Source organism: Barbus barbus, assembly GCF_936440315.1.
Source record: "Barbus barbus genome assembly, chromosome: 24".
In the NCBI taxonomy this organism is placed as follows: domain Eukaryota; kingdom Metazoa; phylum Chordata; class Actinopteri; order Cypriniformes; family Cyprinidae; genus Barbus; species Barbus barbus.
This window is the reverse complement of record NC_136752.1, coordinates 23,721,430-23,747,576: the sequence shown is the minus strand read 5'-3', so window position 1 is coordinate 23,747,576 and position 26,147 is coordinate 23,721,430. Positions and strand designations below refer to the sequence as shown.

General features: G+C 36.6%; 1 protein-coding gene across 2 annotated transcripts in view; it reads left to right on the top strand.

Moving 5' to 3' along the window:
• The window catches only part of LOC306843741 (sodium/potassium-transporting ATPase subunit beta-1-interacting protein 2), a gene marked incomplete at its 3' end in the record, with an annotated part of 175,843 nt that overhangs the window by 44,725 nt on the left and 104,971 nt on the right, over positions 1-26,147 (top strand). For both annotated transcript variants that reach the window (XM_079375388.1, XM_079375389.1), the window contains exons 2-3: positions 5,576-5,713; positions 9,574-9,654. In XM_079375388.1, coding sequence (XP_079231514.1) covers positions 5,576-5,713; positions 9,574-9,654 — 219 coding nt within the window. The remainder of the gene's footprint in view (positions 1-5,575; positions 5,714-9,573; positions 9,655-26,147) is intronic.

Genomic DNA, 26,147 nt, shown 5'->3' with positions numbered 1-26,147 from the left:
CCCCCCCACCCCCACCCCCGTCTGTTATTCTGCTCCAACTGAATGTGTCATAGTTTAATTAACCATTCAATACTGCTGTTATTTTTGCAGTCTCATCTCTGCAGAGCAACATTAAAATCACTGGCGGCAGCAGCAGATGGAATTGGATTACTGACGGACAATAGAGGCAGGCCAAGATGCGCCTTCCTTCTGCCGTGCTGCATGGGAGCCTTCTTCATTAGCCCGTGCTCATTCTGTAGTTAATGCTCTGTGGCGCTAACACTGGGAAACGCTATAACTCGGCCAGCTTTGTTTGAATGCGCCGTGAAGCTCTCTATTCAACCTGCCCCTGCTGATTGATTAGCTTTTGTCTCTCTGATTAAAGGCTGCTCATGTCCCTGCGCACCGAAAGAAATATATAAATGAGGGGAAAGGGAGAGAGAAGTGAAGCGGGAGAGAGGCGAGCGAAAGCACACGTTGGGAGAATGAGATTCGGCTTTGTCACAGGGAGAATGAACTTTAATCTCAATCACGGACTGAAAGCGTGCGCTATAGCGGCTAATCGCTAATGGGATGCTTCTGCTGCCAAGTAATAATCATGAAAAAACATTATGTCCACATAAGGAAGGGAAAATATCATTACAGGAATTGGTTATGCTGACCTTTGGATTCAATATTTATTACGGAATAGGTTTAGGGATGCTTTTAGCTTGACACTCTCACTCCTCATTGTCAATTTACCACAGTTAAGGGGTGTTGTTACCAAAAAGCAAGACACAAATCCTCCGCGTCCATGGTATAATGGTAGAGCATATGGTCTTTAGTGGCTTATTGCTTCTATAAAATGATGCCAACTGCAATATGTACAATAAATAATTGCACGTATTAATATTAATAATCACACTAAACAATACTTCCGCCAAGTTATACTGTTCATTATGCTAACTGTAGCTGTTTACCACTTTAATAGCTTGAAGCAATGTTCTCATAGCTCAAACTGACAAAACATGGTGCCAGCAAGGTCAATGGTTCAATTCCCACATACTGGTATAATGATTACACTGAATGCACTGTAAGTTATAAAAGTGTTTACCAAATAGGCCTACATAAATGTAAATTGTAGCAACATGCTGTATTTAATGTAGAATTGTGTATTTAATGTAGAACACACATATACAATGTGTGTATATACTATCATTCAAATTTGGGGTCAGTATATTTTTTTAAAGTGCCCCTTTTATGGGTAATGAAAGGTTCATATTTTGGTTTTGGGAGTCCCCAACAACAGGTTGACATGCATGCAAGGTCAAAAAACTATTTTATTGTCTTATAATATGCATTTATTTTTACCTTATTTGTTCAACGACTCCCAAACGATTCATTATTCCAAACCCCTCCTTTGTGTGATGCTAATCTGTGGTGATTGGCACCATGGCACCATGTTTTGTCAATCGGCACCATGTTTTGTCAATCGGACGATTGGTCTCATTTCCATTTCATCATGCCTGTAATGCCTGATAAAGCAGCGTTTGTGAGCGCAGTACTGCTTTGTGTACAGCGTTACAGGGGAAACAGCTATTTTTCTTTTGACAGACAAGAACTTATACACAGTGCACTTTCAGATTTAAAACTTAAGGATGTTTTCATTCACTTGAATGAAATTGAATGAGCTGTGTTACAAACTGTATCAAAGGTAATTTGCAAAAATCCATAATAGGGGCACTTTAAGAAATGAATGAGTTTTTATTCAGCAAAGAGACATTAAATTGATCAAAAGATTTACATTGTTACAAAAAATATATTTTATCTGAAATACATATATTTTTTATGTTTGTCAGAGAATCATGGAAAAAATTATTTTTCTGGATTCAATATTATTAATAATATTTGATTTCTGAAGATAATGTGACACTAAGGACTGGAGTAATGGCAGCTAAGAATTCAATTTTGCCATCACAGGAATAAATTACATTTTAAAATATATTAAAATAGAAAACAGTTATTTGAAGTTGTAATAATATTTCATAATATTACTGTTTCTTACAGCCATGGTAAGCATAAGAAACTTCCAAAAAATTATTTAAAAAATAATCTTACAAACTCCACTCTTTTGAACAGTAGCCTATGTATCAGCTTATGGCTTTGAACGTTTCAGAGATTTTAAAGCTTCAGTATGAGTGTTATGATTTATTTTTTACATAAAAAAATACATACTATTCTGAAGTACTGAATGTTTGCTTTCTGCTTGAAACCACTGGAAATCTCTTTGTTGTCAGTGAGTAGTCAGGCCTTCAAAGTTCCTCTTTTAAGGCCTTTCCACTTCCAAATCTCGATCTTTAGATCATTAATGAGAGGATGTTCCTCTCATATTTATAGATCTAATTATTCATGTGTAAAAATGACTTGATAAATCTGTCATTCAGAGCACAGCTGCCCCACAATGCTGTTTACATTACTGTTTATATAAAAGGGAGGCCCAGGGGCCACATTAATGATGATCTGGCCCCCCACCTCAAACAAGAGCCTGCAGCCTCTTCATAAAACCCCTCAAGCCCCCCCCCCCATTGGACGTGCATGTTAATGCTAGGGCTCTTTTGGGAATTCTGTCAATAAGCACAGGTGTCCACAGAAGCCCAAAAGAAGAGAACTGTGCATTTGAGTGCCATTAAGATGTGTTTTAAAGCCATTGTCAACACACCATCTTTCACTGAACAACATAATGTAGCATAATTAGCCATATTTGCATTTTGCAACCTCTTCGCAGGCAGGGCAGATTGTATTTTGTGCTGGCATATGGGCTTCCTTCAACACCATGGCACTGTGGTTTATTAGTGGATTTCAGGGGTGGCTGTAGTTTTTCACAAGGCTTTGCAAAAGCAATGGAACCACTGAGTCGGGTCAATCAATTGTTTTACTTTTTCTGTGTGCTTGTGCACAACTATGTGAGCAGTTCTTCTGAGAACACGGTGTAGTGCATGCCTCATCTGACAAGAAGACCTTTTGATAATGAAGGGATTATGGATTGAGCATAGTGCTATCATGCTCTCCGGCTCATGTTTGCGCTGTTTTTCATGGATAATTTAAAACCTATTAAATGAGTACTCCTGCCAAAATTATTTATTCGTTTGTTATCATGAATTAATCCAGTTGGCATTTTAAACTTTTATTTTCATTTTTCTGAGGAACACAAAAGGAGAATATTTGAAGATTTGTACTGGTTGCTCTTTTCCATGCTAGAATGACGACTCCAAAATGCCAAAATTAGACCATGTGACTTTATATCTTTATATTATAAGTTTTCTGAAGCCAACCATGTGAGTAAATACAATTTTGAGTCATTATTTACTAATAATCTTCCCCTCCAGTAAACTGTTATCCACTGTGACTGGATGGAGTGAGTTGAACTCGAGAATCTGATTCTTGAACCAATCATTCAGACAAGTTTTGCCAACAAGATTAGTCATTTTATTAACTCTTAAAAATGATTTGTACACAAGCTGGGCATTGCTACTTCTCCCAAGAATTCTCTTTAACATTCAAAGGAGAGCTAGATCAGATTTTTTTATGTTACAACTTAAATTTCAGTTTCTTCACACAAAGCTATTGCTCAACTTCAGAGGACTTACAATATAGCACATGAATCTTATTGAAGTGATACTTTTATGGTACTTTTGTGTGCGTCAGTTCCCATGCATTTTAATTGCATAGAATAGAGCAACCGGTATAATTAGTTCATGTTTCAGAATTTGTTTTGTGTCTCAGAAAGTCTGTATGTTTGGAACAACATGAGGGTGAGTAAATAACAGAATTTTAATTTGTGAACTATTCCTTTAAGAAAACAGATGGTAATGCATTTGTCTTTTCATCCTTCTGTTTCATAGAGGAAATATGGAGGACAGTGAAAATAAACAAGAGCTAGACCAGGGGGAAATCACATGCCATGATTTATAAAAACACACAGAAACCAGAGAATTATTTGGTGCCATTGAAGGCTGAATGGGAAGGCAGAACATTATTGTGGTAAAAAAAAAAAAAAGTAGATGCCACTTGGAAAGGGAGTCATTTTTATTCTGACAAAAAACTAATCTCATCTGCACCCTAGAGCTGTGACGATTCTTAATCTAGAGACTTGTGTCAAGTGCGGTGCTGTTGCTTGGTGTTGTCAGTATAATACCTTTCATTATGATCGATGACATAAGTGTTTGGGACAGGCACGGTTACCAGATGTACGCTAGCAGAAGCTCAAAGAAAACACCCAGACAACAGAAGACGCATCCCTTGGGGAGATCATGGGCGGAGGGGGTCACAACCTGGTCATCACTGGGCAAAACTGAACAGGATGCACAGATTAATAGACTCCTGAGCTTTGTTCACGGGTGATAGATTTATAGATAAGATACAATGATAGAGTTTGAATCAGTCTGCCAAATCCTTCACTAAATGAATCACTTTGTCAGAGTGGTTACTGAATTAAATTCTGATTCACTGAACCACAGGACTTTATTCTTATTCATGTGTCATATAGCAAGAACTGTTGTGTTCAAGGTTTGTAATACTTAAATTAGTATTATTACTCCTCATGATAGTTTAAGTTTGACTTGCAAGGCCTCCAGTATTTATGCTATATTTTTGACAATGCTGCTTGTTCTTGGAGCTTTTTATTTACAGAATTAATTTTATTAACATTTTTGTATTTTGAAATTAAAGTTGAAATATTTTATTTGTTTGATCCAGTGGGTGGGCTGTAGGGTTGAACAGGGTCTCTCCTGCTGCAAAAACAGCACTGAATAGGAAACACTTACATACAGCATCTCAGTGCGACTCAAAGTCATTTGATATTCATGCTGCTATTGAACCCTCTGAAGCCTCTATCGATGTTCACTTGAGTAGATGTTTGAAAATGCAACCGCTGAAAACTCGAATGTCATTGTGACCTCGATAGCTTTATTTAACAACCTTCATCCTGAATCTTTGCTCTTTACTATCCCCCATTACATCACAATGAAAAGCAAGTGATTCAATGGCATGATTTTTGTTTGGTTTCCTTCCCAAAAAAGACCTTGAACATCTGAGGTTGTTAAACGGAGCTTCTTGTGAATGCAGCTGGAGACACGGGTGCTATTAGCATTAGCTTTATGAGGCTGGCTGCTTGTAGGTCCTTTGGGGATGAAGCTGTGACCCCGTCCTGGTCTGCTTTTGGAAGTGCCATAGCTTGTGGTATTGACATCAGTGTCATGTCCAATCAGTGGTTGAGATTGGAGCACCCAGAGCTGCGAGGCTTTAATTTCCGAGTTGTCTCTGGTTTTTGCAAAAGGGTGGGGGGTTTGACTCCGTAGAGCGGCACGTCTCGGTCCTAATTAATCGCCTGTGTGACAGGGGTATTCCTCTGGCTGCATGTAGAATGTGCTTTCACATGTGGCCCCGCGGCCCATCGTCTCACCCTGCCTTCCAGCTGACATCAGAGTGCTGTCATAACATCAACCCCTGAAGCTGGCTTAAAAGGAAATCTGTTTATGCCTTTATGCAAATAAATGCTTACATGTCCTTGTCTTTGCTTTGTAAATCAGTTTCTTTGTTCTCTGTGTTTGGTTTCTAGATCAGCATTCTGGAGAGACAGATATTTGATTTCCTCGGATACCAGTGGGCTCCAATCCTCACAAACTTCATCCATATCATCACAGTGATTCTAGGCCTCTTTGGGACAGTACAGTTCAGACCGCGATATGTGACCGGGGTGAGTTTCCACGTATTTTCATATTCAGGTTGTTACATATATTGTCTTTCCCCCCTGCAGTTTATGCTGTCATTTTGTTTTATTGTTATACCACTGGTGTCATAAAATGTCTCACTTTGAATCCTAGCCAGGCACAATGCAACAAAACAATAAGCAACAAATATAAGATTTTATCCTAACCTTTTGCTACCATGATAAGCAACAAGACATTTTGACAGTTTGGTCTTGTTGCATTGGCTAGCCTTGCCCACTGTGGAATCTCATTGGTCTAAAATCCTGCACCATAAATGCACTTGCGCATCAGATGTTCTGATTGGATGTGATTGTTTTTGCACATTGACTATGGACTAAATTGTTACAATGTTGCATTTTCTCCTCAATTTGTTTTGCTACATAAAAAAGACCAACATTCGCTTAGACCAGCCTAAATTTAATTTCTGCTCTCAGCTGTTTAAGATAGTCTTCCATCCAACTAATACCAACAATCCAGTTTAGGCTAGTTTAAGATTGATCATCAATGCTCGAAGAGTCTATAATAGCTTTCTATATGGCTTTAAAATGGTCTCCTAATCTGGCCAGGCTGGTTTTTAGCTGGTCTTGCTAGTCTCTGAGCCTGGCTAAACTGTTGTTTAGCTGGGTGGCCAGTTGTCTCTCAGCCTGACCAGCTGAAAAGTGCCCAAAACCCTTGCAAAACCAGGCAAGGCAACAGACCAGCCTGGGATACCAACTAAGACCAGTTTTTGCTGGTTTTTAGATTTCCTTTTTTTCAGCAGGGATATGAGTAAACTCTTCCTTTATTGGTCAGAATGTTTAAGATGGATCAAAATGATTTTCTTTTCCTAATGGTACTTCTGGTCCAATCTTTCAATCCGAGTGATTGCTGTGTTAATGTATCACTATACAAATTAACTAAGGTACAAAATGCATCAGCAACAAATGATTCAAGTGACAATTGAATGCATGATCTATAGTGGTGTCCAGTCCATCAATCAAGTCATGCCTAATATATGATATTAAGGGAGAACAGTTGCCTTTTACCACATTTAGCATGGATGAGATTAGACCGCTTGTTGTGACAGCGTTTCTCTACAGCTGAGTACAACGGACATTTAACACCCTGGTCAGCGTAACAGAGAGATATCAATGTACTGACGGACTGGGTCATTGGCTTAAATGTGAGTCGGGCCATGTCATCCAGCTGAGATGAAGAAGATTGCCTTTTTAGTGTTATATGTCTCCCTTTGGAATAAACAATACAGTGGCCGGGCCAGAGAGAGATGGAGAGAGAGCCTCCTACAGAGATAAATTGCTCACATTCGAACATTACTCTTGCTTATATCCGTTTTGGGGATGCTGTCAAGCCAGATAAATTTTTATTCTAATTCAACTTGGCACGTTCCAGTGGCTGGCAAAGGGCCAAATGAGGTTCCACTACATGCCCACATCTTCTGTATCTAATGTCCTGACAACATGTCAGATTTCAAGATGGCAAAATTCCGAGTCTCAACGGTCTGGTGCGCACCGTTTGCGAGCTTGAGTTCTTGGGGGAAAGGTTAGGCCGAAACAGCCCTCGCTGAAGAAGCGTTTATAACCTCCTCCCACTGGATCAACTCGGAATGGGTGCTAGAGATATCAAGCTGGATTATGAGACTTAATTGAAGTCAATCACTCCGTCTAGACCCCCTTCTGCTCTAACATGCGGAGGAGGCTCATTCTTATACAGCAGTGCATGGAAAGCAGGAGATACTTCAACCATGCTGTAGTTTGTAGACAAGAGGGATGTGTTGATCTTAGGCCCTAGCCTGAGGTGCTCACCATTTTTTGCGTATCAGAACTTCAAATCTGTGAATAAAGAACAGTTATGTTGCGACTGACACCACCGAAGTGGGTCAACCATCTCATACAAGGTCAGCCGTAATAAATGGCTACAATGACGCTCAACTTTGTTCGAGATCATATCAATTACCACAGCAATCATCGAATATCCATGCTGGTTTTAGCTGGTTAAGTGGGTGTTTAGATGGTTTTAGCTGGTTGGTTAACTGGTCTCCCAGCTAAAGGAATTCTTAAAAAACCCTAAAACCAGCCTGCAAACCAGCTATGACCAGGCTGGAAGACCAGCTAAACCCAACCAACCAGCATGTTTGCACTTAAGATTGAGCAGTAGCATTGCTACAACTAGCTAAGTTTATTAACTACCTAATTCTAATTCTCAGTATTGAAGTGGTAGCGTCGTAGGTTTTTAGGTAATTTAATGTTCCGCTAGCAAAGCTGTTTTATTGACTTTTATTGACTGGAGTTGCTGGGTAGCATTAACAGACTCTTCATTACATTTTCCCTGACAATATATTACAAATCAAGTTGGGTGTCCATTTGTTGGTTGTACAGAAACCAACTGATGACCAATTAGCAAATGAACAAATGTGTATTAGATCAAATTACATATGAGTATTTGTATTATTCTATATTTATTCAAACTATGAAGTAGCTTATATAAGAAACTACTTTCACCATGTAGCTTGTAGCTAGCTAGTCATCTTCTCTAAATGAAAGCTTTCAGCTTATAACTTAGCTAATTTATTGGTGGAAGTTGGATCGGTAGCTTTGCTTCATGAGTTGCGATTTCAGTCAAACTGGGCATGCAATAACAGGAAGGTTGAATTTGAATGACAGGAAAAGAAGTTTACTAAATTGTCTGTCTATTGAATATCTGTCTTTCTAACCACCTTCGCACTTGAAAGCTTTAAAAACATTTTTCAAAAGGTTTTATTAAGCCAATATTCAAAGTTTGATAAACTTTGATTTTGTAGCTAATTTCTTTTTTTTTTGGGGGGGGGGGGGGGGGGGGGGGGGGTAAATTTATTTGAATTTAAGCTTGTTTTAATTCCATTTTCTTTAATTCTGTTTTCTGTGGTATTTACTGTACCACAGTTCAAATTAAGGACTTGAATAAAAACGGTCAAAATCTGATTGGTGCACAACCCTAAAATCGAGCTGGTACATTTGTAAAGGAAGGTTGTAGTGTCTTTGCACATGCTCATTTTATCAAAGCTAAGTCCATATTGATCTATCTATTAGAGCCACTTTTGGAAGCTACTCAAAATTCATGTCGCCAACTGCTCATTTTCAAGCGCTAAAGGCTGGGTTTTTCCGCTCAAGTCCCATCAGGTAATTCAAATTGATTTTGCATTTCCCTTCGCTCAGTATTTCATTTGCACTCACCTGTCTCACTTTGAATTGGATCAAATAAGTGTTATTTTATCTAAAGATCACTGGCTGCCTAACAGACCTCGGAGTTCTCACGTGGCATCCTCTCACATTTTAATCAGTAAAAACATGCTACGAGCTGCGAATGCTCATGAGCGAATACCCTCGTCTTTTTAACAAATTAATTTAACGTAATGTTGGTTTGCTGCATTTCCTAATGTTCCGAAACATGATGAGACCTGTGTTTATTTAACCAAAATTTGCTTTATTTTTAAAGACACCCCCCTGCGCCGGCTGCGATTTTTCTGGGGAATCTGTTTCATTGTTTTATAATCACATCCCGCTATTTCGATAAGCGTTAGCTCATGAACCAGGGAGCGAGCCACCCTCACAAACTCCCACACAGGGTTCCTGCTTCCACTGCGAAATGCATCGTCTGCCTGCAACGCTTCTTTGGCAGATTCCAGATTTGTGGAGGCTGAATGTTTTAAGGAACACACATCGGAGAATTAATTACAGAGAAAATCTCCCACTTATGCTTTTACGGGCCAATTAATCACACATATGCAAATGTGTATTTGGTTAGTTGGTTGTTTGGGGGGTCTGAGGTTAAAATAGGTCTTTCAAACACCCTCTTCCTGTCTCTTTCACAGTATGCAGTCTGGTTGGTTCTGTGGGTCGCCTGGAATGTCTTCATCATCTGTTTCTATTTGGAAGTGGGTGACCTTTCAAAGGTAACATCTGATTTTGTACTTATTTTGCAATGTGTAATCCCTCAACTTGGCTATAAGTGCTTTCTGTTTGTGTCTAAGCTTTTAAAGAGTGGCTTTGTAATATGTAAATATGTTGCAGATCATCAACTTGCATTAGCTGTAAGGTCAGGAAAAGCATTTATTGGTTATTTTGTCAGTGTTTCAGTGTCACAGCTGGGTCTAAAATCCTATTTAGAACTGGAAGCAGTGCTTGGACGGAGAGTTTTAAGCTATTAGAGCCTGTCTTCTTAGTTTGCCTAATCTTCCAACAGGTGACTAATCAAATAGTGAGACTGATTAGTTTATATGGATTTTATTTTATTATTTTATTATTTTTTAATAATTCTATGCTTGCATATGTGCTATGTTTTTTCATTGTGAAATCCTCTCATACACATTCAGATTGACATCTTTGGCCATCTTGTGCTGTTCGTTGCTTGCATTTTTAAGATGGCGTCAACTTTAAGAAATGCATCTTGAGACCCCTGCATTCTCTTCCATTCTGTTGCATCCATTTAGCTGTTTTTAAGGGCAAGATAGCGTTGTAACCTTGCAACCGTATAGCAACTCACAACAACTTAAGGCTGGAATGCACTACACGACTTTTAAAATTAACCAATTTTAAAACACTAGACATCAGACAGTAAATGCCTGAGGATTACACACTACCAGACTTTAAAGTCGTTTTAAAGTGTTACACAATCGTCTGAAAATATCAAACATGTTTGATATCCTCTGATTGGATGGAATCAAAGTCTGAAGCTAAAAAATCAGAGTCTGTTCCATCATACACTACACAATTTTCTATGAAATCTGTCAACTCAAATCTGCAGACTGCCCCTGAATTTTGGGAACTAACATCAACTTATCCAAACTGTAAAGCGGGGCAAAAGTTGTTCTGAATGGGTGTCATTGCGTTGTCAGTGTATTCCAGCCTTTAGCAAACTCATAGCAATGCTGTGACAACTGCTCAGAACAGCAACCACATACAAAAAATGACAACCATTTACAAGACCTTAATAACCACATACAGTGTGTAGCAAAGCAATGAAAACCACTCAAAACACCCCAGAAATGTCATAGATACACAATAAAAACCATTCAGAACATCAGCAACACGGTGGCAACCACTCAGAACACCTTAGCAACCACATATGTGGCAACGCAATGACACCCATTCAGAACAACCCAGCTACCGCATAGAAACACAGTAACAACCATTCAGAACACCCCAGCAACCGTAAACATAGCAATGCAATGACAAGCATACAGAACACCCCAGCAACCTCATAGGAACACAATGCCAACCAGTCAGAACACCCAGCACCCGCATAGCAACGCAACAACAACCAATCAGAGCACTCTAGCAGCCACATAGCAATGGATTAACAGCCACTTAGAACACCTTAGCAACCAGATGTCGCAACGCAATGACAACCACTCAGAACACCCTAGTGACTGCATAGCAATGTAGTAACAACAACTCACAAAGCCATAAAAACTACATAGTGATGTATTGGTGTCCATCCACAACTATCTTAGCGGTGAGTAGGAAAACGCTACTCACTTTTCTCCCCGAAATTGTAAACATCTAGTTCTTGCATGTAAGATATTTTTCTCTCCCCTCTATCTTCCCATCTTTGCTTTTTTCATTTCAGCGAATAATTTATGAAATAGTCCATCGTCTGCTCATGTGTGTAGAAATAGCGAGCAAATATGTAATTAAAATGTCAAAAACTGTACTCAATTAAGTGGCAAACCAGCCATGAAACTTTATTATCAGATCCATGGAGCAATTTATATGTATTACATTTTTATCCCGATTCCACATCAGCAGACGAGATTCTTTCATTCTGATTTCAGTTCCGTGTCCGTCCAGGGCTTTCAGGCCACTGGTCATGTGACAGCAGGCCAACGATTGTCACTGCCCTAGTCAGTATGCAAGTGTACTATACCATGGCTTTGTGCATTTGATTGCACCATTGGTCATAAGATTTGTGAAGCATTGCAGGGCAAGTGTGCTGAGGTTCTATAAGGTGGACAGAAGTGATGTAGTGTATCGCTGATGAAAAAAAAACCGCAGAGGCAAATGTCTGCACTCCTTTCCTCGGGCTCAGATCTGTAATAGAGATTGATCCTTTAATCTTTAAATCACCTAGAAATGTCTGGCAGTCAATCTGGTCTTCTGGTGGATACGTCATTAACGTGCAATCTTATCAAGCATCTCAGATGACAGAATGAACATTTCACTTTAGATCTGTTGGTGCTTTGCAAGCTACGGTGTCAAAGATGTCAGATGGATCGCCGGCTCCAGCTATCATTTCTCTCTTATAGCCTCTCACGCCATCAGGTTCTGATGTGTCACACATCAAGGTTTTTATATTAGCGAAGCCATGGCTTACAAGATCAAGATAGCAAAGAGGATTATATTAGGTTGGATTCCTTATTGTATGCCTCCGTTTCTTTTTTGATTTCATTTTTGGACTTTTTGGTGAGGAGAGTATGAGAGCATCACCTTGAGTCCTAGTTTAAAACAATTCCCACGGTAAAGGATGTTAATAGGGATTAGAAAAATGAAGGTAAGGAAAAGGGGAAAAAAGGCGTCATTTTAAAACAAAAATAGACAGAGTGAGGATTTATCAAAAGAATTCCGGTGGAATAATTTGTGGGATGTTGTTTATTAAATCCAATGACCATATCACAAGGCCCGTGTTTGTAGAATATTTACTCAATCTTGTGTCATTCCAAATCTGTTAGAATTTAGTATATTTAATATAATTTTATTATTATTTATATTACAATATTTTTTTATATTTTGAATTCTTTTGTTTTTATATTTTGGCTTTTATTTGAATGTTTTTTGTATTTAAAGTTTAGGTTTTAGTAATTGTGGTGTCTGCTTTTGTCTTTTTTATTATTTTTTGTTATAAATATCTCTATTTAGCAATCTGTTAGCAAAATCTGTTAGAATTTAGAATATTTAATACAATTTTAGTATTATATATATATATATATATATATTATATTATATTATATTATATTATATTAGTTTGGGTTTTAGTGATTTTGCTATGTTTGCTTTTGTCGTTTTTATTTTATTTGCTTTTGTTACCTTAAATATTTCTATTTAGCTTTTATTTTAAGTTTTATTTTTATTTTATTATTTAGTACTTATTGTTTATTTATTTCAGTTAGGCAACAATTTTTGGCATCAAATTTTTTTCATTTAATATTAATTTTATTTCAGATTTATTTCAATTAACAAAAACGTTTTTTAAACGTTTTAGTTGACAGTGACAATGCTGATCCAAACAACATTGACTTCCATCTTGACTTGACTTCCAGTGAACAGACAAATACAAATTCTTCAAAATATAATTTGTTTGTGATCTTTTGAAGGTAAAGAATTTTCGTTTTTGGGTAAACTATCCCTTTAAGAGTATTTATAGTGATCAGTTTAGTTTCAGTGCTCGCATTCAAAGAACAAGCCTCAAAATGCCACCCATAAAGTGAAGCCCAGTTGATGTGGCGCAGCTTCGGTGCTGTTGGTCCGCTGGATTGGCAGTCCTGATGTGTGCTTCTGAAGGTCGTCGTCAGAGGGCCTGGCAGCCTGTCACAGCTACAGCTTTGTGGGAAAATCGAGATCCTCCACAACCCTCTTGAGAGCCTCTCCATGAGTCTTCATTGCCGTTCAATGCACTCTTCGTTTTTTAACTGGAGAATTCGCACAGCTTCACGTCCCACAAGGGATCTTGTCAGTCGTTGTCAGCTGGAGAAGAAAGTCACTTCGGTCTCCTTGATGTCTTCACGGTCTCTTTCGGAATAGAGAGAACTTGAAGAGGCAAACAAATGGAGCTTGTGGATCTGCCTCGCAGAATCCGCTCCCTAAAGTCATCAACACGGCTTTAATTAGTTACAGAAGTTATAGGATATTATTTAGCATAATTTATTTCCTTGTGACAGTGCAGCTCATGATTTATTAATGTGGGTGTAATGTGTTTAACCAGGGGAGAATCCGCTGAGACCCGCAAAGACAATTAGATTTAGATCACACAGAAACAAATGAAGATAAATACATGAGACAATTCCCAGTCTCTCATTTTTTTAGGTCACACAGGACTCATATAATTCAAGACTCGCTCTGTTACTTATATCAGTAAGACGTAAAGGTGCAGGAATAGACATGTTAGATCTGTCGCAAAAACTAGTGAGCTGCCTACAGTGACAGCGTTTTAAGACATCATAGAGCGCGACATGAAAACTATTCCAAAAGGTACCTAAACTAATGCTGTGCTGCCTAAAAATTGTAGGGCATTGCGTTTTAATGAAGTCCCAGAATGATAAGCTCGGTGGGGGGAAAAATCCAAGATGGCAGACAAAATGATAAATATTAAAAAACTAAAGTTAAATCTAATTTTAAAAAAAACTATTTTGCCTGATATTGTGTGCTGTGTTTTTCTGCATGATATAGCATTATGTCCTGCTTTGTATCTTGACAGGCCAATTGTTAGTTTAGCAACATGCTAATTAGCATGTTCTCATGCTAACTCTATTAGAATCAGTTGTGTTTCCTGTGAGTGCGATTTGTGTGCCCAAAGAAGTCGCTTATGAGCCACTTTCATTAGTTATTTTAGAGTTTAAAGTTTTTTAAGTTTTTTTATTTTTATATGTTTTTACAGAATTGATCAAAAGTGACAGTAAAGACATTATTATGTCACAAAAGATTTCCATTTCAAATAAATGCTATTATTTTGAACTTCTATTCATCAAATAATACAAAAAAATGTAGGATCATGTGACACTGACTGTTGTAGTTGCTCAAAATTCAGCTTTGGTATCACAAGAATACATTTTAAAATATATTACATTTATAATAGCATTTTTAGCACTGGTATTTTTGATCAAATAAATGCATTCTCGTGAGCATAAGAGACTAATTTTCAAAAGCATTTAAAAATATCAATGCAATATTGCCTCAAACTTTTGAATGATAGTGTGGTGTTATGAGATATGTGCTATTTATAATTTCCAACAATGAATGACATTTGAGGTAGTCGGCCCAATGTATATTTTTATAAATCTAAATTTAAATATTCAGGAGGTTATTGTCTGTCACAAACCCCCTCTCTATCTCCAAGTCCACATGTGCATGTTTGGAATGGGATTTGGGAGCCATTACTTGAGGATAGTGGTGCTGAGAGAACGTGACAGCGGAGATTTTGAGAAGGTGGCCAAAGTAAATAGCACAGCAGCCTCCATCCAGTCCAGTAGTTTATAAGCAAACACAGGCAGTCTGGCGAGAGACGGGAGTTGCCTATTGCACCTTGCTTTGCAATCTCAAAGATGCTCCCATCCCCACTGCCTCATCCCTGAGGGAAGATTGCACACTTTCCTTGCTGCTTCTATATCGAGTTTAATAAGCGCTGTTGTATATTATGAGCTACCTGCATTCATATTGTCTGTACATTTAAGAGTACCTTTTTAAGAAATATGAAGTCTACTGCTAAAACATTTTTAGGAATAAAGCTAAAAATATTAGTGATATTGTAATCTTAAAACAAGGCAATTTCAAACATTTCAAAACCATAGCATTTTAACTAGCAAGGCTACATTTTGAAATGTATTGAAACAGAAACCAGTTGTTTAAAATTGTAATAATATTTCACATTATAGTTTTTACTTTTATTTTTGATTAAGTAAATACAGCCTTATTAAGCATAAGAGACTCAAAAAATTAGAGCATAAGATTTAATAAATGTTTAAAAAACTAGTATCGGCTTCCCATCAGATCCAGCCATTAGTGTGTGACAGTCCACACTGAACACAATTATTCTCTAAACCTTCCCAGAACAAATTTCTAAAACTTTTAAGATGTTTGCCTGGTAGCATGAATTTTTATTTATTATATTGGTATTTCACAGTTGCTGGGGAGCTGGTGATATTACTGTCGAAATAACAGCAACTTAATCCACAGAACTATGTTGCCATGGGTTTATTTCCCCCCTTACAAGGAAGGCGGCTTAAAATGCCCGACCCTGTCAACACTCCGAGTCCTCATATTCAGTAAAATGTTGGAAGTCTGAAAAACTGTCAGGGGGTGAAAGTGATAAGCTGATTTATAGTCAATTTCTCTGGGAGCTGTTGGGGAAAAGCTGGGACTGTCAGCTCTAGCTCCTCAAAACAAATGACTTAGAGCCCATGCATTGGCTCAATAAGGCTATCATTCCCCATCAGGACTCATCACTGCCACTTGGCCATGGAAAGAGGAGATGCTTGGGAAGGTTTTTGGGGTGCAGGTGAGTCAGTGCTACACCTGTGCCGGGCTACCTGCTCTAATGCAGCTCTTTGACTGACAGTAAAGCTCATAAAGATAATTGTTTGCCTCTCAGAATGCAGCAGTGTGACCGCAGCACTCATTTTTCCTAATAAGATAACAAAATGACATGGTCTTTGGGTTTGACAGTACTGACTTTATTTGTTACTGGATTTTCAAGCGGAAAACAACAAGCTTGTTTAAATGAGAATTAGGAAGTTGTTTGAGGTGTTTTTTCCATGAATATAAGTCCTTAAAAGCAGTTATTTGTTATTTGCATTGTCTAGCGGAGCAAGATTATAGCTAAGGTTTGAGTTTAGTCAACATTTGAAGTGGATCAAAAAAAGTTCATCAAATTTGTCCTAAGACAAGAGTGCATTTTGGTTTTAGGACAACTTTGATGAAAGTGTATATTACACACAGTGTAAAGTGTATTATAAGTATACAAATCAAAGATTGATTTCCAGCAGCCAATAATCCGGTCTTCCATGTCAAAACAGTGTCAAAACTCCTTGATATTTTTGTGAAAACCAGAAAACCCTTTGATAACTAGAAAGCTAAAAATAACAGCATTTATTGATTGATTGATTTATATTAAAATATTTTATTATATAAAAGTGTGCTAAATACCCTACTAAAGCACAAAGCACACTTTTATTTTATTTTATTTTAATTTTATTTACGTGTAAATATACAAAAGCACAAATTTAAAAGATCAGCCTTAAAGCTGCAGTCCGTAAGTTTTGCCTCTTTGTCGCCATCTCTGTTTGAAAACCGGGAATTGCAGCTCTGTGCGGAATTATCTTTCATGTGTGGGGTTGTATTCTGGCACAGCTCCAGTGCGGATGAATCTAATGTTTTGAGGAGTATGTTTGGCTGTCATTCACCGCACTGGTACTAGATACTGTACTTAGGAATCACAGATTCTAGCCTACGTTTTGGAATATATGGCCCAAATAAGAGTTTTCACCATAATATGTGACCCTGGACCACAAAACCAGTCATAAGTTTGATTTCTACATCATCTGAAAGCTGAATAAATAAGCTTTCCATTGATGTGGTTTGTTATGATAGGACAATATTTGACTGAGATACTACTATTTGAAAATCTGGAATCTGAGGGTGCAAAAAAATCTAAATACTGAGAAAATCACCTTTAAAGTTGTCTAAATGAAGTTTTTAGTAATGATTATTACTAATCAAAAATTAAGTTTTGATATATTTACGGTAAGACATTCACTAAATATCTTCATGGAACAGGATCTTTACTTAATATCCTAATGATTTTTGGTATAAAAGAAAAATTGATAATTTTGACCCATACAATGTATTTTTGGTTAATGCTAAAAATATGCCCCAGCGACTTAAGACTGGTTTTGTGGTCCAAGGTCACATATTGCCATCTGAACAAGTAAGCAAAAAGTCTGCCACGTTTGTTCTGACCAACTGAAGAAAAAAGCATTACAATAAATCGCACTACCAATGGTAATTAAATCTAAGGTAACACTTTAGAATAAGGTTCCATTTATTAACATTAGTTAACAACATTAGTAAACATGAACTAAGAATGAACAATACTTCTACAGCATTTATTAATCTTAGTTAATGTTAATTTCAGCATTTACTGATGCATTATTAAATTCACAAGTTGTGTTTGTTAACATTAGTTAATGTAGTGTGAACTAACATGAGTAAACAATTAACAACTGTATTTTCATTAACTTACATTAACAAACTTTAATAAATAGTGTAATAAATGCATTGTTCATTGTTTGTTCATGTTAGTTAATACATTAACTAATGTTTATAAATGGAACTTTATTCTAAAGTGTTACCAAATCTATCGATCGGTTAGATCATATCACATCAAACCGTGCAAATTATTATTATTGTTATACTTTATTCTCAAATGTTTAATGTTAACAACATAAGCATTGCTTGACAAGAGTAGGCTATAGTGTGTATTAGCGTGTAGATTTCAGTTTCTGTACTGTCTAATCTAATTGTCGTACCAATTCGAATTTCATATAAAAAAATTATTTCAACCCAAAAAGCAAACTGTGCTCCCTTTGAACTGGTTGTCTTTCAAATACAAATCTTTTGTAAAATTAGAAAACATTATTATAAGCTAACTGCTGTGAATCGGGGTAAAGTAATGTGAGTTTTGAACACTGGCTGGTTATGTACCTGCTCAAATATTGATTTTGGACCATTTTTAACCCAAAAAAGTTACAGACTGCAGCTTTAAATAGTACTTTTTAAAAAATTCTGCTTTCTTAAATCCATCGATTTTCTGCCAACAACTCATGTCAGCATTATTAAATAGCACATGAAGTACAGTTTTCTCATTGATGTATTTCTAACATCAATATAAGTTTCGAAAATTGAAAAGACAAAATTATGTGTAGTACTTTTATTTTTAGCTAATTTTCCCAGAATAGAAAGACTGTAAATTTTAATTGTGCCTATCTGAATTTTTAAACCACACACACAGGCTAAAAGCCATAAAGCTCTCATTTTGATTTTATGCAATCTTTGAGGACATGTATTTGTAGCGGCTGTAGTTTAATGTGAAGGGAGAGAGCAGGGTGACAGCCCAATCTTATTTCAGATGAACATGGAGCTCTAAGGGCTTCCAGTGTTATTAAAAATGACAAGTTCCCCTTTCAATGTGCCATTAAGATCAGAGTGACACTAATGCACCATTCAGACGTTTGCTATGTGTGCAGGGGGTCTTACCTCTGTGTCTGAGAGGAGGGACTCCATTTTTCACACTGTCAGTTCATTTGTTGAGACTACATTTAGAGCCGGCCTCGCTCGCACACGGGGCCACTGTTCACACGCCACAGTACTCGTCCTAATCAACGTACTTTTGAGAGCCCAACTGTTTTCATTGTTTGCTTCAGCACTCCAAGTTTAGTTCGTCATTACGTCCATTCGTCGTTTAGCAGTGATCTTGAGGGAAAGTCTGTTCATTAAAGATTCTTTTCAGTGGTTTCGGGAGCTACTGCCATCAATCACGTCTCAGGAGGGGGCCTTGGTTTGGGTCCCATTGCGCTCTTTGTGAAGTAAGCCTGTCATCCTCAGTGTCACTCAGCGCAAAACAAACAAACACGCACAAACTCTTAAAAACCCACAGATCTCCTCAGAGCAGAGACTACGCTCCCATTATTCACCCACACAGACAATCAGATGCTGTGTTTCAGCAGGGTTGAGTCATAAGTGATAATACTCAATGTACTGTTGGCAGTTTGGGAATACCTGAACTATGAAATGAGCATTGAAATGACTACTAAACGGATGCATATTATCATATTCATAGTTTTGTTTTGTTGTGTTTTATATGCACATACTTTGTAGTGGTTTGAAGCCATGAGGGATCTTAACACTCAGGCCAATGCTGCAATTTATTTATTTAATCAATTTTTATTTTTTGTTTGTGTGTATGTGTGTGTTTTCATCTGTGCTGGTGTACCCATCAAGCTTGTTTACTAGCTTAACCAGCACATATCACATTTTAAAAATATTTAGCAAGTAAACATATGAGCCACAATGAAAACAGAACATTCCCAGGGGTATGATTCATCACATCTGATTACATTTTATTTATTTATTTATTTATTTATGGTTTATATTGGTTCACATTTCACATTCTATCTACATAACTATCATTCCAATGTTTGGGGTTGATAAGATTTTTTTTTTTTTTTTGTTGTTGTTAAAGATTTCAAAGTCCATCTATGCTCACCAAGGCTGCATTTATTTGCACGAAAATACAGTTAAAACAGTGATATTATGCAATATTATTGCAGTTTAATAATAGAGTTTATTGTTTTTATATGTTTGGAAATGTAATTTATTTCTGTGATGGCAAAGCTACATTTTCAGCAGTCATTACTTCAGTCTTCAATGTCGTGTGATTGTTCAGAAAACATAATACACTGACTTAATTTCTTATAGTGCTGGTTAATATTTTTGTGGAATTTTCAGATTTTTTTGATAAATTAAAAGATCAAAAGAACAGCATTTGATTGAAATAAAAAAAATTGCATCCTTGCGGACTTACAGTATTAATTCATTTAAAATTTCAAATATTTATTCATTAAAAAATAATAATAATTAACCAGTTAATAAACTAACTGGTTTTTACATTTTTGCAGCCCTTTTACATTAAAAGCATTGTTTATAGTGCAGCACTAACCAGCATAAACCAGTCTGGAAAGTCAGGCATGCTGAGAAATCTGCCAGCTGTGTTTCATCAATTGAGGAAAGATGGAGTGATTTTGTCAGGGCTTGACCAGTAGATGCGCGAGGAACCACTTGTCATTTCCCAACATGGTTTCAGCCACTCAGCCTAAAACCAGCTCCAAAGGCTCAGTATGCAATCAAAACCCCAGACCACCCACCCACCCCTCTCATGGGGAACAGGAAGCTGGGTGGTAAATAACAGGAAGCTGCATAAATCAGAATCCCAGAGGAGGCAGCGTTTGAACAGAGAGATGTTTCTCTACATGCTGTAATATGATGAAATGTGCATGCAGACAGCAAAAGCAGAAAAAAAATCACTTTGGCATTGTGTTCTCAGAGTTTAATCGTAGAGGAATTGCAGGCATGTAGTTCAACCTTCACTTTGGAAGTGCAGGGGTATTAGGTGATCACACAAGAGTGTTTTTTCCCCCACATTTTTCAAAGCGTTATTCTTTTGAAAGTAAAAGTGAGAAAATTACTTTGTTACTGGCTTTCACATCAAGATTGAATGATTCAGTCAAACTAGGCGTCTCTTTATTTCATACAAGACTCACTGATCAACATCCTCTTGTGCCTTAATCCGTGTTGAACGACCATCACTCAACCTACGCAGTGAAATGTTAATAGCGAATTAAATACACCCACAAATTTGAGCTTTTAAAGAGATGTGTGACTGAATTTGCAATAGGCTACTTAAACTGTTTTCATTCCAATAATAAGTATTCAGAATGAGGCTTTTAGAGGAATTGTTGACCTTGTGGATGGATCAGGGAGTGTCATTAAGGTGATTTAATTGAACCTATACTAAATATGTACTGTTGAGGGTGGTTGTGTGTGTGTGTGTGTGTGTGTGTGTGCATGCTTATGTGGTTTATGAGGACACAAATTTGTATAATGACATGGGTATGACAGAGGTATTACAATATGAAGGTGGTTTATGAGGACACTGCCTATGTCTCCGTAATTCAAAAGGCTTAAAAAACATACTAAATGGTGTTTTTTTGAAAATCTAAAAATGCACAAAGTCTCCTGTGAGGGCTAAGTTTAGGTGTAGGGTTGGTGTAGGGCAATAGCACACACAGTTGGTTCAGTATAAAAACCATTACGCCTATGGAGAGTCCCCATAAACCACAAAAACCAACGTGTGTGTGTGTGTGTGTGTGTGTGTGTGTGTGCGCGCATGTGTGTGTGTGTGTGTGTGTGTGGGTTATTTATTTTAGTTTATTTCTATGTACAATTCTATTTATAATTTTCTATTTCTGTTTTCTATTTACAATTATAATTCTATTTATAATTTATAATTTATACAGATTTATACATTTTAGTGCTTCAACTTAAACTTTCTTATCCATAGCTCTTAAATTTGTAAGTTTTCAGCTAATATTTTTATTTTATTTTATTTCAGCTTTGTTTCAGTTATTTAAAATTGCTTTTAAGATTTATTTATCAGTCACAACACTGTGTTGGACACCAAATGAATTATTTTATTCCTCATTTTTTTCTTCATTTATGTCATTATTTTTGTGTTTGGTGCCACTAGTGACAAAATTTAGCTATTATTTCACCTTAAAGTATCAAAGTTGTCTCAGATGTTTCTTCTTACACTACATTAGACATTGCAAAAGATTATAGTGCCATAAAATGAGTAATATAATAATTTAGTCATTGCTAAAAATCTCTAAATTCATAATATTATTACATAATATTTCAATATCTAATTTTTAATTGCAGACTTTGATATCTTGGCGAATCTGAGCACAGGTTTTGTAAAACTCTAGAAGAGACACATGAGATTACTGCTTTCTCTTCTCAGAAGACAAATCTGAGAAGCAACAGACTTCTCCATTTAATCCCATTGCTGTCTAAGAGAAACAAGCGAGAAATTAAAGGCATCTCATTTGTGATTTGTCTTTCCCGTGTGCGTCTTAGCTGTCAAGTGTGTATTAAACAAATGAATAGTAATCAGCCTTCATTGAAGGTGATTTATATGTGTGCATATGTGAGCGTGTGATCTTTTGGAGGACTGTCTGTGTAAATCTCTCTCCGTCTCTCTCTTTCTTGCTCTTTTTCTCTGTGCCCCATTACACACGCAGAGCAATTAGTTCATTGACTGTGAAACACCAGGGCTCGTTCTAAAGGTCAAGCTTAATTCGCAATTGCTTGGAAGAATTGCTTTTTTCCTTTCCAGGCAGAAAAATAACTAATTAAACCTAAAATCTCAACCATTTTTATTTAAAAAAAATTCTTCAGAAGTAGTAGAAATATAGTTCTAATAATAATTTTTCCTAGTTTTCTTTCATTTGGTGCAGAAGGTTTCACCAAAGCGCCTCTGGTTGGGGTATTAAAATACTCAAGTGGTTTATTGGTTTCTGCAGTGTCCACTAAGGAATGTCTTCATTTTCTTGTCATGGAACATTAAAGATATCAGTAGCCTACCTGCTGTGCCTCTCATTTTCTGTGAATCGGTGGAATTTTTCACAGAGCAATTTGTACAGTGCCAAGGAAAGCGTTTGTCTGAAGGGCCTTTTCTAAATGGTTTAAACAATATTGAAAATACATTATGTAGATGTTATATTTTGAAAATTAACCGGAATTAAATGTAGATCAAATAGGACTGGAAAAAGAAAATGTACTAACGTCATCATTTGGGGGGGAAAAAATAAACCCCTTAGCTACAGTTCCAGAAAATGATTGGGCCCGTACTGGACAAAGAAAGAAAGCAGCCAGCCAAGCGGCAAAAATAAATTAAACTCCAACAGCTGTTCATATTTTTGCCATAAATCTGTTGCACAGGCTCTGTCAAACACCTCCGAGCTCTGGAGGCTGAACAGGCTATTTTAAACATGATTACGCTCATGTGTTTGCAGGGGTTTGCAAGAACTGTGTAGTAAAGACTATCAAATAAATATTATATATATGTAATGATAGTTATTATATTATATTAAAATATAGTATTTATTTGATAGCCTTTTCTACACAGTTCTAGAAAAAGCCAGCAAACACGAGCAAAATTATGTTTGAAATAGACTGATAGTATAGTTATTTTATTTTATATAATATTATATTATATTATATTTAGTGCTGTCAAACGATTAATCGCGATTAATCGCATCCAAAATTAAAGTTTTTGTTTGCATAACACATGAGTGTACTGTTTATATTTATTACATATATATAAAAACACACACATGCATGTATATACTTAAGAAAAATGTGTTATGTTTATATATAAAAAAATTTATATATAATATAAATTATATGAATATAAATATATACATGTAAATATATGTAAACAGTGCCTAAAACTAACTTTTTGCCACACGTGCCATTGGCCGGTGACGTGATAAAATTTACCGGCCAAAATATTTTTTTACCGGCCATAAAACTCTTTTTGCAAAAATAGGCAGTCATTACTACTACAATGACTAAACATATTTACAAGGTGATTATCGAACTGAACATTTGAAGGGGGCCAAGGGGGTGGGGCCTGTCCCGATCTCTTTCTGGGGGGACCAATAAAATTAGAAATTAAACTGAAATCTAAAATCTATAAAAGGTTAACATTAGTGCTATCTGTCAGTCGATTAAAAAAATAATTAATCACACATTTTTCTATAAGTAATCACTATTAATCGTTGTATTGTCATAATTTCACATTGAACCTCCAATTTAATGTAACAACATAAATTTTGTATATTTTAAATGTTTTTATTGGTGCCTTTTTAGCAGTTGAGTGATTTCTCTTTTTCTTTTGTTCTATGATTTACATCACTGACAGACATCAGCAGGTTTTACTTTAAAAGCAGCGCTATCTCTTTAAAACCTGATGCACATGACCCGGATCTGACACATACAGTATCCTATTTTCTCCAAACTCTTTACCGTCATTTAAGGCTACGCTTATGAGGTAACTCTCCAAATTCGCATATTTTTACATAATTGTGTGTTTTTTCGTCCATTGAAGCACTACTGGTGCGCTGTCTAAAGTGGCCCAGCTCAGCGTACAGCAGAATGAGCAACCTTTCAAACTTCACTGCACCGTTTAGGCGGCGTAACCCCAGGTATGTGTCACCACATTCTCGGGATATGAAGAATGGAAAAGTTAATCTTCTGAAATAAAGCAGCAATATCTTATGAGGTAAAAGGTATTAGAACTGTGTCTTGGGACAAGCTTGCCATCAAAAGTTTACCCCCCAACTAGCGACTGACACTGTTACATGTACTCGCCAATGTCGATTTTTACTCGCATTTGGTGCTTGGCGAGTGTTAATTTTAGGCCATGCATGTAAATATTTTCAATATATATATTGTATGTGTGTGTATTTATAATAAATATAAATAGTACACACACATATATTATGTGAACAAAAACTTTTATTTTGGATGCAATTAATCGCAATTAATCATTTGACAGCACTAATTCTATTTTATTCTATTATTATGTTATATATTATCAAGTTTTTATCTGCAGGTAATTGGATGAATGAAAGGATCTGTTGGTAATTAGTGTTATAAAACACCAGAAATCCAGCTTTTCTCTGTTTGATCAAGATCATTTTGATGCACCTATCTGGTTTATCAAAGAGATCTAGCATGCTAACAAGCACAGATCAAACATTCGATTCAGTTCTTCTGTATAATTGTCCAGTACTTCACCAGTGCGTTAGGAAAGTTGGATCAAAGTTAAACAGACGTATAGAAACAAAAATTTTATTGATAGCACTGAAGACTAAAACTTTGCATGTTACAGATACGAACGAGCAAACACTCTCAAATCTCGCTCTTTTTGTCGCCTTTGGTGTCTTGTCTTTTTATTTTTTATAATAAAAACTTGTTATCTTCTATACATCTCAGTACTGAGTCATTTTCTAAGACCCCCTCATGTTTTTCTTTAGTCAGACGCAGTAAGCCTGAAGCGTGGACACTCACTAGGACTGTGCCACATGTTGTGGATCTCACACACTGACTATGTGTATGCACAAGAATATTCTGATTTTCATCAGAATATGGTCATATTCCAATGAATGCATGACAATTTCTGATCACGTTACTGATAAATACATAAAAATAAGTGGCAAGAGCAAGCATCTCTTGTATTTCCACAAGACAGTAGCAGGTGCAAAATGTTTCAGTTTATTCTAAATATGCTGATTACATGTTTTTCTGAATATTCCAATCGATGTGAATCATATAAACTTCTTTCAAGATAAAGACTTGAAACTGGAAAATGTGCATGTAAATGTGGTCAGTTGTTCTCTCCTGTTCATCTGGCTCGGCTTTGTGTCTCTAGGGATTTCGAGAAAGAATAAAGGCTTAGTGACATTGAGCTCTCCCCCGTTGAGAAGAGTGTCTCTGAACCCCTCTAGACGGCCCACTCTTAGCATATGCTTATAATTGGGCTCTAATAGGCATGTTAAGCTGAAAGGATTCTACATTTATGTGTTCCAGCTGTTCTGGGAACTTGCATTGATGAAGGTCATGGAAAAGTGTTTGCCGAGGTTTATTTACACCTTATGTTGTGTCAGGAATCATCAGAGGAACATGTTGACAGGTGCATTGTGGGACAAGGACTGTAATACGTTTGTTTATCGGTGTTGAAAAGAAATTCGAATAGATTGGTGGTTAGTCAGAATAAATAATGACAGATTTTTCATTTTGTATTAAACTATTTATTTAATATCACATTCTTAATGCAGTTTGCCCTAAGAAAACTAGCTGTGATGTTTATATAGGCTTTAATCATTCGATTGTGGTCCAACTCACAAGCATCCCCCAAAGTTCAAATGAAACCTCCACCACTGCTAGTATCCCATCATGCAAGTGTTTCAGATTCTTTGTTTAGCTGAACTACTCATGAATGGCAACTCAGCTGGAGCTGTCTTAGTCTCACACTCTTCTGTTTTGGACCTCTTTG